The following is a 13,949-nucleotide window of genomic DNA, read 5'->3' on the forward strand; positions in this document are numbered from 1 at the left end:
GATGAAGCCCAAGCTTGGGTATCCAAGATGCCCCTCCTTTGACACCTCCACTCAGCCTGGAGCCTAAGGCCATGTTTAAAAAGCACAAAGCTTCAGCTTTCTGGGGGTGTGGAGCAGGGGCTGGGCTCTGTTGACTCTAAGGCTGGGGCAATTGTATCTGTCAGCCTTCCATCCTGCCCAGTCTCTGTGGGAAAAATCACTTCCGTAAGGCACGTGCAGCCCAACTGGAAAGAGGGGAGCACTGGTGGGAATCTTCACTTTGTCCCCCAAGTATCCCCCACGTTAGTGAGCATCAGCAACAGAATCCTAAGATAGAGAAAGCGGGGGAGGGGGGCGATTACCTTAAAGGGCTGAGACAGCTGGGTACCTGAGAACGTTCTGGACCTAGAGAGAAGTGGCTATGGTATGTACCACTAAGCCATTCTGGTCACCGTCGCACACACACCCTCCAAACAGTGTCAAGGGCAAAGGTCAGGCCAGGGGCTTCACACATTCTGAGACAGGGTAGAGGTGCCTGCCCCTTAGGGTAGGCAGGAGTCACAGATGACATTATTCCCATAGGGGTTCCTTAGTGTAAGCCGATCTTAATGATTCTTCCTTCTTTAAATAGGGTAAGCGTTTAGGAGAAGGTCCCTCGGTCGCTGGAATGACGGCTGACTGGCCCTTACGCTCCACAGCCTTGAACAGGGGCTATAAGCCAAGCAAAGCCTTCTTTGGCGGCCTGTATGATGGTTGTGCACACCCCAGAGTCCTTGGGGGTGGGGGCAGGGGGCCTCACTCCAGCTGCAAGAACCTCGGCCACCCCAGCTGCCTCTGGAGCCAGGAGGAAGTCTCACTCCGACCAGTCCAGCTCCAGACAGTTCTGGGATGCCTCACTCCAGCCTCGAGAAACCTTGGTGACCTCCATCCACACAATCCTGTCCACAGATGCTTCAGCCCTGGCAGCAGCAGCCTTCAACAAGTTCAGGGGTGGGGTGGGGTGGCACCTCCCTGGCGGCGACGGCGGAGCTGTCCATCACAAGCCGCTTGTGATGGGCAGAAAAGCGGCTGCGCTCATGAGAGGCTTGTGATTGGTGGACAGGAAGCCGTACTGTGATTGGTAGAATCCTACCATGCTCTTTCTAGCTATATAAGGACACATCCCTCAGCCCCTATAAAGGCTTCTTACTGACTGGTCTTTTGCCTGCTTCTGATCTTTTGTGAACTGGTTGCACAAAAAGCAGACAAAAAAACCCCCAAGCTCCCAGCCCAGTTGGCAGCAGCAAGGAGAGTTCCAGAGAGCCACCGAGAACTATAGACCCTGCCATCCAAAGCTCAGAGCTGTGGCCCCAAAGGGAGTTGAGAGTTCCAGAGAGACACCAAAGAGGTACAGACCCTGACACCCGAAGCTCAGAGCTGTAGCCCCAAAGGGAGCTGAGAGTTCCAGAGAGCCACCAAAGAGGTACAGACCCTGACACCTGAAGCTCTGGAGAGTTCCAGAGCTCAACAGAGGAAGACTCTGAAAGAAAATGGCCAAGAAACAGTACTACAGACTGAAAGACCAGGAAGAGCTCAACGAGGGTGCAGAGATTCAGTCTCTAGACAGGGAGAGCGGCGGCGAGGAGAGTTGAGGAGCGGAGGGTCTCCACACCCCGTCCTCTGCAGAGCTGTAATTCTTGGAACGTTAGAGGTCCAGTGTGAGCCCCCGTGTCTCAGGAATATGGATACGGGAGCTGCCCTTGGCTGGTCTGTGATTTCTCCCAGGTCGGGGACAGAGACCCAGCCAGCTGTCAATGACAGCTCCTCAGCATTTGATCCCCTCCCCTTCAGCACATAAGCCTCTCCCTGGCTCCTATACCGCCTCTTGCCTTTTGGTAAACTGGTGTCTTGTTTGGTAAACCTTCAAACGAAGCCTGACTCAACCGTGAGAGGGTGGCTATGGCCTGATGTCTCTTTGCTTCCTCTCAGTCACTGACCCCCACCCCAACAGCCGATGTGCCCTACTTACCATTACTCCTTCCCCAAGGCCCCACAATACCTAGCCCATGTGGGTCCCCTGCTCTGAAAGTCTCCTCAGTACCACCCCACAGACTGGCTTCCAGGAATGTTGGGCTGTCCATCTCCTGAGCTCCTCTGCTCCCCATTTTTCTTACCCAGGCCCATCATTCAGAAGTCATATCATTCCAAGGTCCGCTAGGTTTCCCTCCCCACTAGAGGGAAGGCTCAGAGGGCCATGTGCACACTTATGAGCAGGCAGGGCAGCTCAGCCAGTCATACACATGCTGTGACTGCCCAGCCTTGGGAAGGAGCTGAGGTTAGGACAGACCTCTGGGTCCAAGGCTAGCCCATCCCCAGTTGTCAAGGTTCCCAGAGCTGTCCCCGGAAGGATGCAGAGAAGCACAGCAAAATTGCTATGCTGCCAGCGGCTCAGGGCCCAGCCCAAGTTCCTCTCCAGGCCCTGCTTCTGTGGCAGATCCCATGTACTCCCTAGGCCCACCCACCTCCCCATCTGGACTCCAAACATGGGAGCTCCCCAAAGGGAATCTGTGACCTGAGGAGGTAATGGCGTGCTTTGCCCGCTGCCTGCCTCTCCCGTCACCCTAAAGCTCCTGGCTCACAGCCAAGGGGACAGCTCCCCTGAACAGTACTGCTCTGGTCACTCAGGAGTCTGAAAACCCCCAGAGGCCCCTGCACTAAGCCCTGGATGAGAAAAGAGATGTACTCGATGCTTCCCTGATTTAGTAAAAGTAACATGTTAAAGAACTTAGATTAGCTGAGTTCAGGTCATCCAATTTTTATTTCAAAAAGGAAAAGCATAAATAAGCACAAATTTCAGAAGGACTTTAAATCAACAGACTCCACTTAGCTAAGCCTTGTCAGACCCTCAGGTGGTAGGCACTGTCCTTAGGTAGGGATGGGGTGAGCATTTCCCCAGAATAAGTGACTGGGACACTTGTGACTAGGACAATCGCTCTCCAACAGAGGAGCAGATCTGGCCCCAGTGAGTTCTTATCTGAGAGTGGAAGTGGGAACGAGGGGACAGGAGGCCACTGGGCCATGTCCAGCACCCCAGTCACCCACAGGCCAGTCTGTGTGGATGGAGGTCTGATCCCATAAATAGGATAAACTGGAAAGCCCTGGTCACTAGAGGAAAGGCCAAGGCTACCAACGGAGCAAAGGTGGGACCCTGGGCTAGTTCTGAGCTTCCTAGCAGCAGAGGGAAGAGGTGGCTAGTTCCCACTGTTCACCAGAGGTGCTCTGTCTGTTCCTGTCATCTTCACACGGGGCCACTCGGAACAGAAGGAGGCTCCTCAATTGCAGTTCTCCATGGGAGCAGTCTCTGCTGTACTGGGGTCCGTGTGTGTGGCTCGCAGGGCCGCAAAGGGAGGGGCAGGCAGGAGGAAGGCCCCTGCTCTCAGTGCAGTGCTGGTGAGAGGCCAAGGGGGAGACAGGGAGGCAGTGTGAGAGGGTATGGGCAGCAGGAGCTGGGGTGGGAGATACAGCAATGGCAGCCCACTGGGCTGAAAACGGGAAGGTGAGGGCCAGCAGGAGCCTGACATCAGGAATGGGGCCCTTTTCTGGACAGTGGCCATGATCACTAACTAAAAAGATTAGCATGCTCTCACTTGGAAAGCTGCTTTGTCCTTGGCAAGTCCTCTCCCTAGAGGGATGCAGATGGCCACCCAGAAGGGCAAGAGGGACCAGAAATGCCTGTTTCGACTGGAGTGAGGGGATAGGGGCTGGCAGAAGGTGACTCCCAAGGATTGGGTTCTTGGCCTTTGCTTCCTTGGAACAGAAGATACCCTACGAGGCTGACTGTATTGGCTGAAAAGAGTACTTAGGGATATGTAGACGAATGGGTGGAAACAGATGAATGGGTGAAAGCATAAATGGATAGGAGGAAGACGGATAAGTGGGTGAATGGATGGATGAATCCATGGATGGGTGGATTGAGGGATGCATGAATGGATGGGTGGATGGATGTGTGAGAGAATGGATGAATGACTAGGTGTGTGTACAAGTAGATGAGTAGATAGAAGGAAGGGTAAGAGGATGAATGGTTAAATTAATGAATGGGTAGATGTGTGAGCAGATTGGGGGGGAACAGAAGAGTGAGTGGACATGTGGATAGATGGATAAATGGATATAATGATGGACAGATGAATGGGTAGACTGGTGGATGGGTGAATGGGAAAGTAGGTGGACGGATAGATGAATGGATGTATGGATAAATAAATGAACAAGTGAGTAGATAGTAAATGGCTCGCTCGCTGAATGAATGGAATAATAAATGAATGAGTGGGTGAATGTACAAATTGATGGATGGATAGATGGGAAGATGAATGGGCAGGCAAATGAATGTATAGATTAGTGGGTAGAGTGGTGATAGGTTGATGGATGGGTGGATGAATTGGTGGTAAATAGCTGAGTGGATAGGCAAGTGAATAAATAGGTAAATGGATGAATGGAAGGAACAGAAAATAGAAAGTATGGGTGGACTGGCACACAGATGAATGGGTAGATTGGAGAATGGGGAAATAGATGAATTCATAGATGGAGGGTTGGATGTGTGGGTAGACGAATGGTGGATGGATGGGTGGGTGGACAGGAGGACAGCAGGAAGAAAACACTATTTTCTGCCAACTAAGAAGAGTCCCAGGAGTCCAAGTTTGGATGGTGGGACCTGGGAAGAAATTGTCTGGAGGAGCAAGGGGTGAATGTGGCCGTGAGCTGAGAGGCATAGAGGAAGGCCCTAAGAGAGGCTGGGGGTGAGATACCCTGGGGTCTCCTGGTTTGGGGATGGTGAAGGACCTAGTCTAGGGGTAAATATGGCTTAGGTAGCCCCTGCAGATGGGCCCTGGCTAACCTAAGTGGGGCTGGACCTCGTCCTGGGGGGCCCTGCCTTACCTGCCCCCTGATGAGTTCTTTACCTTTCACGTGCTTGTTTTGGAACTCTGAGAGGAAGCGGGTGATGCGGTCCGAGGGGATGGCAAAGGAGATGCCAGCTGCAACCTTGAGTGTGTTGATGCCGATGACCTCACCGTCCTGAGCAGGGTGAGCAGAGTGTGGGGGTTACTCGGGGGCGTGCAGGCAAAACCACCAACTGCTGCTGAGCTGGGTGTGAGAGCACTCTTTCCAGAGGCAGAGCTAGCCGTCGGTGCCCCACTGAGATGCCCCAAGCAGCCCCGAGCTACCCTGGAAAGATGGCTCTCTAGGTCACATTGGGGTCAGTGACACTACCCCCACCCTGTGTAACTTCCAAGTCCTGGGAACTTCTGTTCTACCCCTGGAGAAGGCTTTTGGGGTAGTTATTGGGTTGAGCCTGCTCTACTAGCCCCAGCCCCTCTGCCCTAGGAGGGAGGCAGTGCCCACAGCACCTAGAACACCATCTACTCCCATCAGAGACCTGGACCCCTTCTATCCCTTCCTTATAAAAGCAGAGACCAGTGAATGGGGCCAGGGCAGCAGCCTGTGTAATCTGTTTTGAGCTCGGTTCCCACCCTGCCCAGCTTCATGGGGGCCAGTGCCCACAGAAGGAGCTGGCCCAGTCAACGGGCCCCACTCCTGGGCAAGACCCCTCCCAAAAGCTGTCTGGCCATGGGAGGCCTGCTGGACGTTTTCCCTAGACAACCCAGCCAGGGCACCACCAGCGTGTCAGGAAAGCTCTCTGTGGCCTAGGGCAGAAACTTTAAGAAGTTTTCAGGCCTTACCACGTGAGCCTCTCTCCCTCAACATCTTTGCCTGGAAAATACTGAATGGGGAAGAGACGGCCACCTACCCAAGTGGCCTTAGTGCCAGCTAGACACAGCCCCAGCCCATGAAGTGCCCCACACTGTCTTCCCCCACCCCGGCAGTGCCTCATGTGCTGTGTCTTATCCTTGGCATCCCCTCGCCCACCTATCCCTTCACCTCCACACCCTCACTAAGCGCACCCATCTCCAGGAAACCCTCCCTGGTCTGTCTCAGTGGTGGGGCCTGTATCTCTTCAGAGCCTCCTCAGGTACCCCTGGAGCACGTGGGCCCGTCAAGTCTGGGCACTATCCACTCTATGGGTAAGTGTCCTTGGGGCAGGCTGCACTAAGTCTTAAGAGTCTGGGATCCAAGCTGAACCTCCTGCCCTATTCTGGAAAAATCTCAGCCAGGATGAAGCTGAGCCCGACTCTAGAAGGGAAGGATAACATCGCTCATGGGGTGGTCTCTCCTCTCACCCTAAATTATAACTGAGGACAGCTAAGCCCAGAGTAGTAGGACCCTGATCTCTGCCCCCATTGCCCAGTGCCACCCTGGCACACATGGCCCCAGCCTGGCAGCTGTTTTCAGTTGTCCCCGAGGGTTCTAGGTAGCACAGGCCTGGTGCTCAGGTCTTCCTGGGCCTCCAACCCAGCGACACTGCTGACCTCTGGACCAAGGACCAAGGACCTTGTCCCTACCTCTAGCCTGTGCCTCAGAAAACCAGACACTCCACTTTAGCGGACACTTACCAGGTTCACCAGGGGTCCCCCGGAGTTCCCATACTGCAAAGGGGGAAACACTGTGTTAGCTGTGCCATGAACCCCCTGATGGTCCCCCAAGCTCTTTCCCCAGCCAGTGACAAGATGGGCCGCTGGAATTGACTTCCACTGCCTTGGTGTTCAACCCACACTACCAGCAGAGGATCTCACTGACCCTCTGGTCTCTGCACAAACCATGCACTTGCGTGCCTCCACAACTCACCAGCTGCTAGGTCCCTGCAGAACAGGCAGTGTCTAAGGTTTGGTAATCTCTACAGACATGAATGCCTCCAGCAACCAGTCATGGCATGCAGAGGAGTACACACCAAGGCACCCAGGCTTGGGGCTGTGTGGATGTAGTGGTGCCATCCAACATCACCTTAATCCTAGTAAAGTCAACCTGTGTGGGGCAGACTAAGACCTTCCAGGGGCATGACTGGGCCACCCCATCTCTGCAGCTGTCCAAGGTGGCCCGTCTCTTGGAGGCAGTCACTGGGTGAATGCTCCACATGAGATAACGAAAGGCATTCCTAGATAATGGTGTGCTGTTTGATGGGACAGGGAACAAGCTGGTCGGAGGTCACTGAGGTCAGCCTTGCCCACAGGACTCACATTGATGATGGCATCTGTCTGGATATAGTCCATGTCTGAGTCCCGGAGGCCCAGCTCCTTGCCATCCCGCTGGGCAGTGCTGACAATGCCCGTCGTCACAGTGTTCTGCAGGGCAAAGGGGCTGCCAATGGCCACCACAAACTCGCCGGGCCGCAGGTCCGCTGAGTGACCCAGAAGCAACACAGGAAGCTTTTTCTGGAAGGAGACGAGGGGACAGCGGCTCAGACCACAGAGAGGGATCCTGACAGACTGGTCTCTGGAGAGGAAGGAGGCTATTCACAGCCCAGAGACCAGGCTGGGGCAAGTCGCCAATGTGACCTGAAGGCAGGCCAGCAGCTGGCCGAGACTGGGGTTGGAGCCCACAGAACCAAGGCCATAAATGTCTGCCACAGGGAGGTACACAGAGCATCCAGGCCGGGGCCAGGTCTCTGACATCCTTGAGCCCAGGGGTTTGTTTGGATTTTGTTTGTTTTATGAGACAAGATCTTTCTATGCATCTGACTGACCTAGAACTCACTATGTAGACCAGGCTGGCCTCAAACTCACAGAGATCCAGCTGCTTCTGTCTCCCAAGTGTTAAGATTAAAGGCGTGCGTTACTGCCCAGCTAAGCCTGAGATTTAGTGGCGACAGTTTGCTCTGCAGGTCAACTGAAAGCTACCCAGTGCCCCCAGGCTTGGTGTGCTGCACCCCACAGAGGCACCCCATGGTGGGATGTGTAGCTCCCTGGAGCCCTAACAAGGGCCTGGGAAACCTAGTTTGGAATCTTTGATATCTCAATATAGACACACAAGGGAACTGAAGCCAGGGAAGGGAACACTCTGCCCTGCCATCTCAGCACACTAAGGACCTAAACACTCTTTAGCACAGGGCTAGCGGAGCCCATCTGTCTGTGAACTCAGTTATCCATCCCTGTGGCTGCTGTGGTCTGAGAGAGCAGGTGTATATGAATATCTGGTTTGGGGAGCCGCAGGGCACAGGTTCTGAGCTTCAGAGGCTCCGGTGTGTGTGTGTGTGTGTGTGTGTGTGTGTGTGTGTGTGTGTGTGTGTGGTGTTGAGGCACACGCACCATACTTCTGCTACCAGTGAAAGCCAGACATGCTCTGTCTGTCACCCCAGGGCAATGTTCTTGGTCTATCTCTACAGCAATCATTTGTGCTCTTAACACCAGGGGAGCTGGGGAAGAGCTTCCTGCAGCTGCCCATGGTTGAGCATACAGCCTCGCCTAGCCTGGAGACTCTGAGCACAGCAGAGCTGCATGCTGGCCACAGAGACGCTGGGCCTCCACAGTGTGAAGAGTTCTTGTCGCTTCAGCCCTTCAGTCTGTCCCCCCCCACCCCCCACCCTCAGTTTCTGTGCTACCATGAAGAAGCAATGCACCCAGACTCGGCCCATGACAGGACTCAGGCCTACAGAGGGTCTGTATCAGGGTTGGCCATTATGGATCCTCCACCTTGACAGTGAACTCTGCCAACACCGGTCACCATGGACACTGAGAACCTGCATCCGGGAGGAAGCTAGGCTCCACATAGCCACACCAGCTGCCTCACAGACATCTAGAGGAAAGTGGGTGCCTGAGCCTGACTGAAGGCACAGTGACATGTTTGATGGTGGGTGCAGGGGATGCAGAAAACCCCCACGGCCATCCCAGAGCCATGCAATGGTACTGCTGGGTACAATACAAACCAGTTTGAGGATGGTTTGCATCTAGATTAGCCCTGGCACTGTTAGCTGTGATCTTAGGTGTGTGATCTAACCTTTCTGAGCTTTGATTTCCTCTCAGATTCCAAGTGATGAGAATTCTAATCTTCCCAAGGCTCCGTTTCTCCCTGTAAGAGTCTAGGTGATGAGGGTTCTCCCGCCCTGGCCTGTGCTACAAACAGGAAGAACACCACCTGGGCTTCTAGAAGCTGCTGGGGACCATAAAGGGTCATGTGGTAGCCAGAGTAGGTGTGGGCACAGAGGTAGAAAGTGGAGCCCGACTTCCCTGGTCTGTCAGCCCCCAAGGACAGGGAACCCCAGATGTGGGCCCGGCTAGGACAATAAAGAGGTGGGGAGGTGTGAGATGCTGTCCTCCTCCCTCCTGTGTCCTGCTTATTTCTGGTGTTGGCACCTTGGGCAAGGGCAATTCAGAGGCTCCAGGTCTGATGTGGCCAGTGGCTCTGGGACTCAGAGCGCTGCTATCCTCTGGGAAGGCTGAGCTAGTGCAGATGTGCGGACTGGGGAGGGCACTGCTGGGACAGGCTGGGGAGGGCACTGCTGGGACAGGCTGGGGAGGGCACTGCTGTGCGGGCTGGGGAGGGCATTGCTGGGATAGGCTGGGGAGGGCACTGCTGTGTGGGCTGGGAGGGCACTGCTGTGGGGGCTGGGGAAGACACTGCTGTGCAGCCTGGGAAGGACACTGCTGTGCAGGCGGAGGCACCCCATCCGCTCACCTTGGGGTGGATTACGATAGTGGCGATATCGGACTTCTTGTCAATGTCCTGGATGGTGGCCTCATAGGCATCCCCATTCTGCAGCTGCACCTTCAGCTGCTGCCGGCCTGAGGCGGTGCTGGAGCTGGAGACCACGTGGGCATTGGTGACAATCAAACCGGCCTCTGACATGATGAAGCCCGAACCACTGGACAGCGGCACGTTCCGGCCAAACAGAGGGTGTCTGCACAGGGAAGCAGGGGAACATTCAGAGCAAGGCCTCGGCCTGGGGGAGTCAGCATGGTGGTGGGTGCAGAATCACGCGAGGTGAAAGAACAGGCTTGGGGGAACCACTCCCTCCACAACTTGGCTTTGAACTGAGGCTGTCACTGTGGGCGGGGCCTTGGCAACACTGAGGCTGGATGAAGTTCATGGCTGTGAAGATGTGACCGTCATCTCAGATCTGCAGTTTGCTGTACTGATATGTTCACAGCGCCTGTTGACATGTTAGCGTGCACCAGCCCGCAGGGGCACCAATGCCCGCCAGCAGGACCCTGGAGACAACCAGCTGAGACTCCAACTGCCAGTCCAACCTCACCTGTGACCTAGCTGCCCTCAGGCAGGCTCTGTAAACCCTCTGAGCCTCTGTCTTCCCATCTGGGAAATGGGCTGTCTGCTTAAGGAGTCTTGACCCTACTTTCAGGATGGGAGGGGGCAGAAGGTTGGTGCAGCTTGGGACCTTCCTCAGGGTGACACACAAAAGTACACAGGCCCTGAGGAGCCTAAGTGGATGAAGGAGCCCAAGTGTCTAGCACTCTGGAGCGCGTGACAGTCTTTGCAAAATGTCACCTCAGCCGGGCGGCAGTGGCGCACGGTTTTAATCCCAGCACTAGGGAGGCAGAGCCAGGCAGGTCTCTGTGAGTTCGAGGATAGCCTGGTCTATAGAGCAAGATCTAGGACAGGCACCAAAAGTGCACAGAGAAACCCTGTCTTAAAAAACCAAAAAAAAAAAAAAAAAGTCATCTCAGCCTGGCCAGAGCAGGGAAGGCAACAAACATCCTAAGTGCTTCCTGAAGCCAGGGACAAGTTCACTCAAAGTTCATGGGAGACTTGTGGGTCAGTGTTCCCCAAACAGATGTGATCAAGTCCTGACCACGGCTCCGTGGGTGTGACCTCATCTGGAAGTGGGTCTCTGCAGATGTGACGGGGCTGTGACGTTTCGATGGAGTCGGGGCCCTATGTTCAAGCATCAGTACCTTGAGAAGCCAGGAAGCTGGAAGAGGCTTAAGGGGGACATGGGAGACGGGTGAGGAGGAGGTACGCCAACCCGAGGGCACTGGAAGTTGTAAGCTGGCCCAGGATCCGAGTGCGATGCCCTGCAGACATCTGATCTTGGACCTCAACCTCCAGAGTGGGGAGGCAACACGTCCCATTGTTTAATCCTCCAGTCTGCGGGGCTCTGTGACTTAGTCCTGGGTAACCTGCTGTGCAAAGCTCTCTGGGAGACTGAGGCCCAGAGATGTGGTACTACTTGCTAGGGTCAGGCAGGGGGCAGAGCAGAGCAGGGTTCCCACCATGCCAAGCTGCTTAGGGCAGAGTCTGTCTCCATCTACCATCCATAGCTCTCTGAGAAGCACCGCAGGGTGGCTAAACCCAGCTCTTCTCAAGACTGCAGACGGGGTCCGAGAGAGCCCTGCACCTACATCCCACAGGTCAAGGGTTATGGCTAAAAGGCTCTGTGATGTCTGCCCTACCAGGGCCTTACTCACCCATGAGGCTTTGGCTCCACGAGCCAGACATCACTACTGCCTTAGCCTGTGATTAACCAGCTCAGGGTTTATGCCCCAGGCCCTCTCAACATACACAGTCCCTCCTCAGCCCCCTTCAGTTGAGACAGCCTCTTAGTGCACCCATTTGTAATTTCCTCAATGATGTGTCTCAGATTTTACCCCAGGGGAAAATCGGATATGGCAGGGGGATCTCCAAGTGGGATGTGATGTGGTGAGTGTGTGTGTGTGTGTGTGTGTGTGTGTGTGTGTGTGTGTGTGTGTGTGTAAAGGTCTTGGGAGGCATAGGTCTACAAGTTGTCAATCATAGCAGGGACCTGGCAGGCAGAAGGGTCCCACAGTCCCACGGGGCCTGAGTCGCCATCTGGCTCTCTTTTCCAAAAGCCCCAGGATGGCTTAAGAAAACAGTCTCAGAGCCAACATGGTCCAGAGCTCAGACTAGACCCTGGATGAGTACTGTTCATCCCCCTCCCTGGCCATATACCCCCCTACCTACCCCACACACACACACCTTGCCTGTGAGGCTCTTGCCACTGTTAGTGGGCAGGAGGTTGAGTAGCCTGACACTTCCCTGGCCATGGAGCACAGAGGGAGGGGATGGTGATTGACATCAGTAACCAGGCAGCTCCACACCAGAGTCAGACTAATAAGCTGGTCACCAGCTTCCCTGATCCCTATCAGGTGGGCTCCTGTCTGGCTCCACCATTCCAGCCGGCTCCCTCCACTCAGCTCCAGCGCGAGAAGGGTGGAGATTGTTGTGTCTAGAGTCCTGAGGTTCCTGCCACAACCGGCTTCTCTCTAGGGGGTCTAAATTGAGACCTCAGGACCGGATGTGAGTGATGGGACCTTGGCTGCTGTGTCTGGAAGGCAGGGCCTCCTCATCCAGCACAGACATCTCTGGGAGAGAATACTGGGTGTGGGAGGAAGGGGGGAGGCTCCTCCCCTGTCTGTAAAGAGGGATCCTGCCAGGAAGCTAGACCACACATCGCACAGTGGGCTTCCTCTCCCATAGACAAACCTGCTTCCCTGTCCACCCACCTCCACTCAGTCCTCCCTCCCCTCCGCGTCTAGCTACGAGTTCGCACACCCTCCCTCGCGCCTGATTCAGAACACTTGTCCTGTTGAGCTGGCACCTCAGTGGGACTGTCCCCTGTTTCTCTATATCTCCTAGACTCCTAGGTACTCACTTTAGGCTGACCTTCGTCCCCCAGGTACATCAAGTTTCAGTAGCTGCTACTCATCCCACCCCACCTATGCTATGCCTCCAGCTGCTGGAATCAGGTCTCGTTTTAGTGGCAGCAGGCAGGCAGCAGGGAAGCTGGGAATGAGAAAGCTGAGGAGCAGCTCGGGGGGGCCCCCACGCACCTCAGGAAGAGCTCTATGTGGACCACAGCTGGTGCGATCTTCTCCACCACATCAGCGATGAAGTTGAACTTGTACCGCGGGCTGGTCAGCTGGTGGAGACCTGCGCTGGCAGCAAGGACCAAGGGTGTCAGTGAGACCTGCTGGCTCCCAGCAGCCCCTAGGCCCAGGGTGGTAGAGGTCCTGCTGCAGACCCCTCCCTGGACTCAAAGCCCGTGTCAACATGCTCTGAAACCCATTCCCCAAAAGTGCAGGGATGCCCAGCCGTCTGAGGTAGTGGTCCCTGCCCTGGAGAATGGTTAACTAGGACTTTTGGGAGTTGAGCACATTTTCCCCACTGGACTCTTGGGGGCTGAGAAGGAGTCATAGAGAGGTTTGGATCTTAGCTCCAGGAAGCACAGGACTGATGCCAAGGACCAGCGCCCCTAGGTTCCTGCCTGCTCCCATGTAAAGAAATGTGTTGGAGAGCGAACCATTTGCCTGTCTCTGCCTGAGGACCAGCGTACTGATAGTTAAGGGCACAGTGAAAAAGTCCCTGAGCCACCCCCATCTGGCCTCTGTGAGGCCCTTCCTCATTGGCCAGGCTGTAGATTCCTGGGTGGACAGAGCACCCCGCCTTTGACTGAGTTGGCCATAGCCCAGGCCTACTTGCCAGGCAGCTCACAAACCTCTCCAAAACCTTAATCACTGGCTCAGATTCCTGCCGCCATCAGCAACGGGGTTGTGGCCTGCCGGGACCACAGGCCTGAGGCGTGCGGGTGGCACAAGACCGTACCGAGACCTCTAGACACCATGCTCCTTGGAACTGCTTCTGAGGGGTCCGTGGGCTCCGAAATGAGCACAGGCCTGGGAGCTGCACACAGCTGGGCTCAGCTGGACCCGCTGTCTTCCAGCTGTGGACCTGCGGCAAGTCACTTACCCTCTCTGGGCCTTGACTTTCCCATCTGACAAGTGGGACGGAAGGTGACCTCTCATGGGGCCTGGGTGAACTGATGAGAATGTAAATGGTGACATTCCCTTTCCCAGGAAGCCACCACTCACCCTGGTACCTGGTGATGTGAAAGGGCCCTGCATGGCTCTCTGGGGCTGAGCTTCCACCTCATAAACCTGGTTTTCCACACCATCAAACAGGATGGAAAATAACATGTCCACAGCAGCAGCCATGAGAGGGGTAAAGACCACAGCCTGCACTCTGAAAAAATTGTGGGCCAACACTGTCCCCACATACAGCCGTCAATGTCCCTGACTCCCAGAGTGGGGGCAGGGGGCGGGGGGAGGGGATGGAGCCTCAAATGTAAAGATGGA

General features: G+C 55.2%; 1 protein-coding gene across 2 annotated transcripts in view; it reads right to left on the bottom strand.

The window, feature by feature from the left end:
• Htra3 (HtrA serine peptidase 3) overlaps positions 1-13,949 on the bottom strand; it is a 29,665-nt gene that overhangs the window by 6,787 nt on the left and 8,929 nt on the right. The window contains exons 2-7 of one of the 2 annotated variants that reach the window (XM_028882293.2): positions 12,648-12,747; positions 9,517-9,739; positions 7,083-7,277; positions 6,462-6,494; positions 4,911-5,025; positions 2,758-3,405 (exon numbers count right to left, since the gene is read on the bottom strand). In XM_028882293.2, coding sequence (XP_028738126.1) covers positions 3,395-3,405; positions 4,911-5,025; positions 6,462-6,494; positions 7,083-7,277; positions 9,517-9,739; positions 12,648-12,747 — 677 coding nt within the window. In that variant the 3' untranslated portion in view covers positions 2,758-3,394. Of the gene's footprint in view, positions 1-2,757; positions 3,406-4,910; positions 5,026-6,461; positions 6,495-7,082; positions 7,278-9,516; positions 9,740-12,647; positions 12,748-13,949 lie in introns of those variants that run through there. The other variant, XM_028882292.1, reaches the window with a different exon arrangement.

The sequence above is a fragment of the Peromyscus leucopus genome, chromosome 10, assembly GCF_004664715.2.
Source record: "Peromyscus leucopus breed LL Stock chromosome 10, UCI_PerLeu_2.1, whole genome shotgun sequence".
In the NCBI taxonomy this organism is placed as follows: domain Eukaryota; kingdom Metazoa; phylum Chordata; class Mammalia; order Rodentia; family Cricetidae; genus Peromyscus; species Peromyscus leucopus.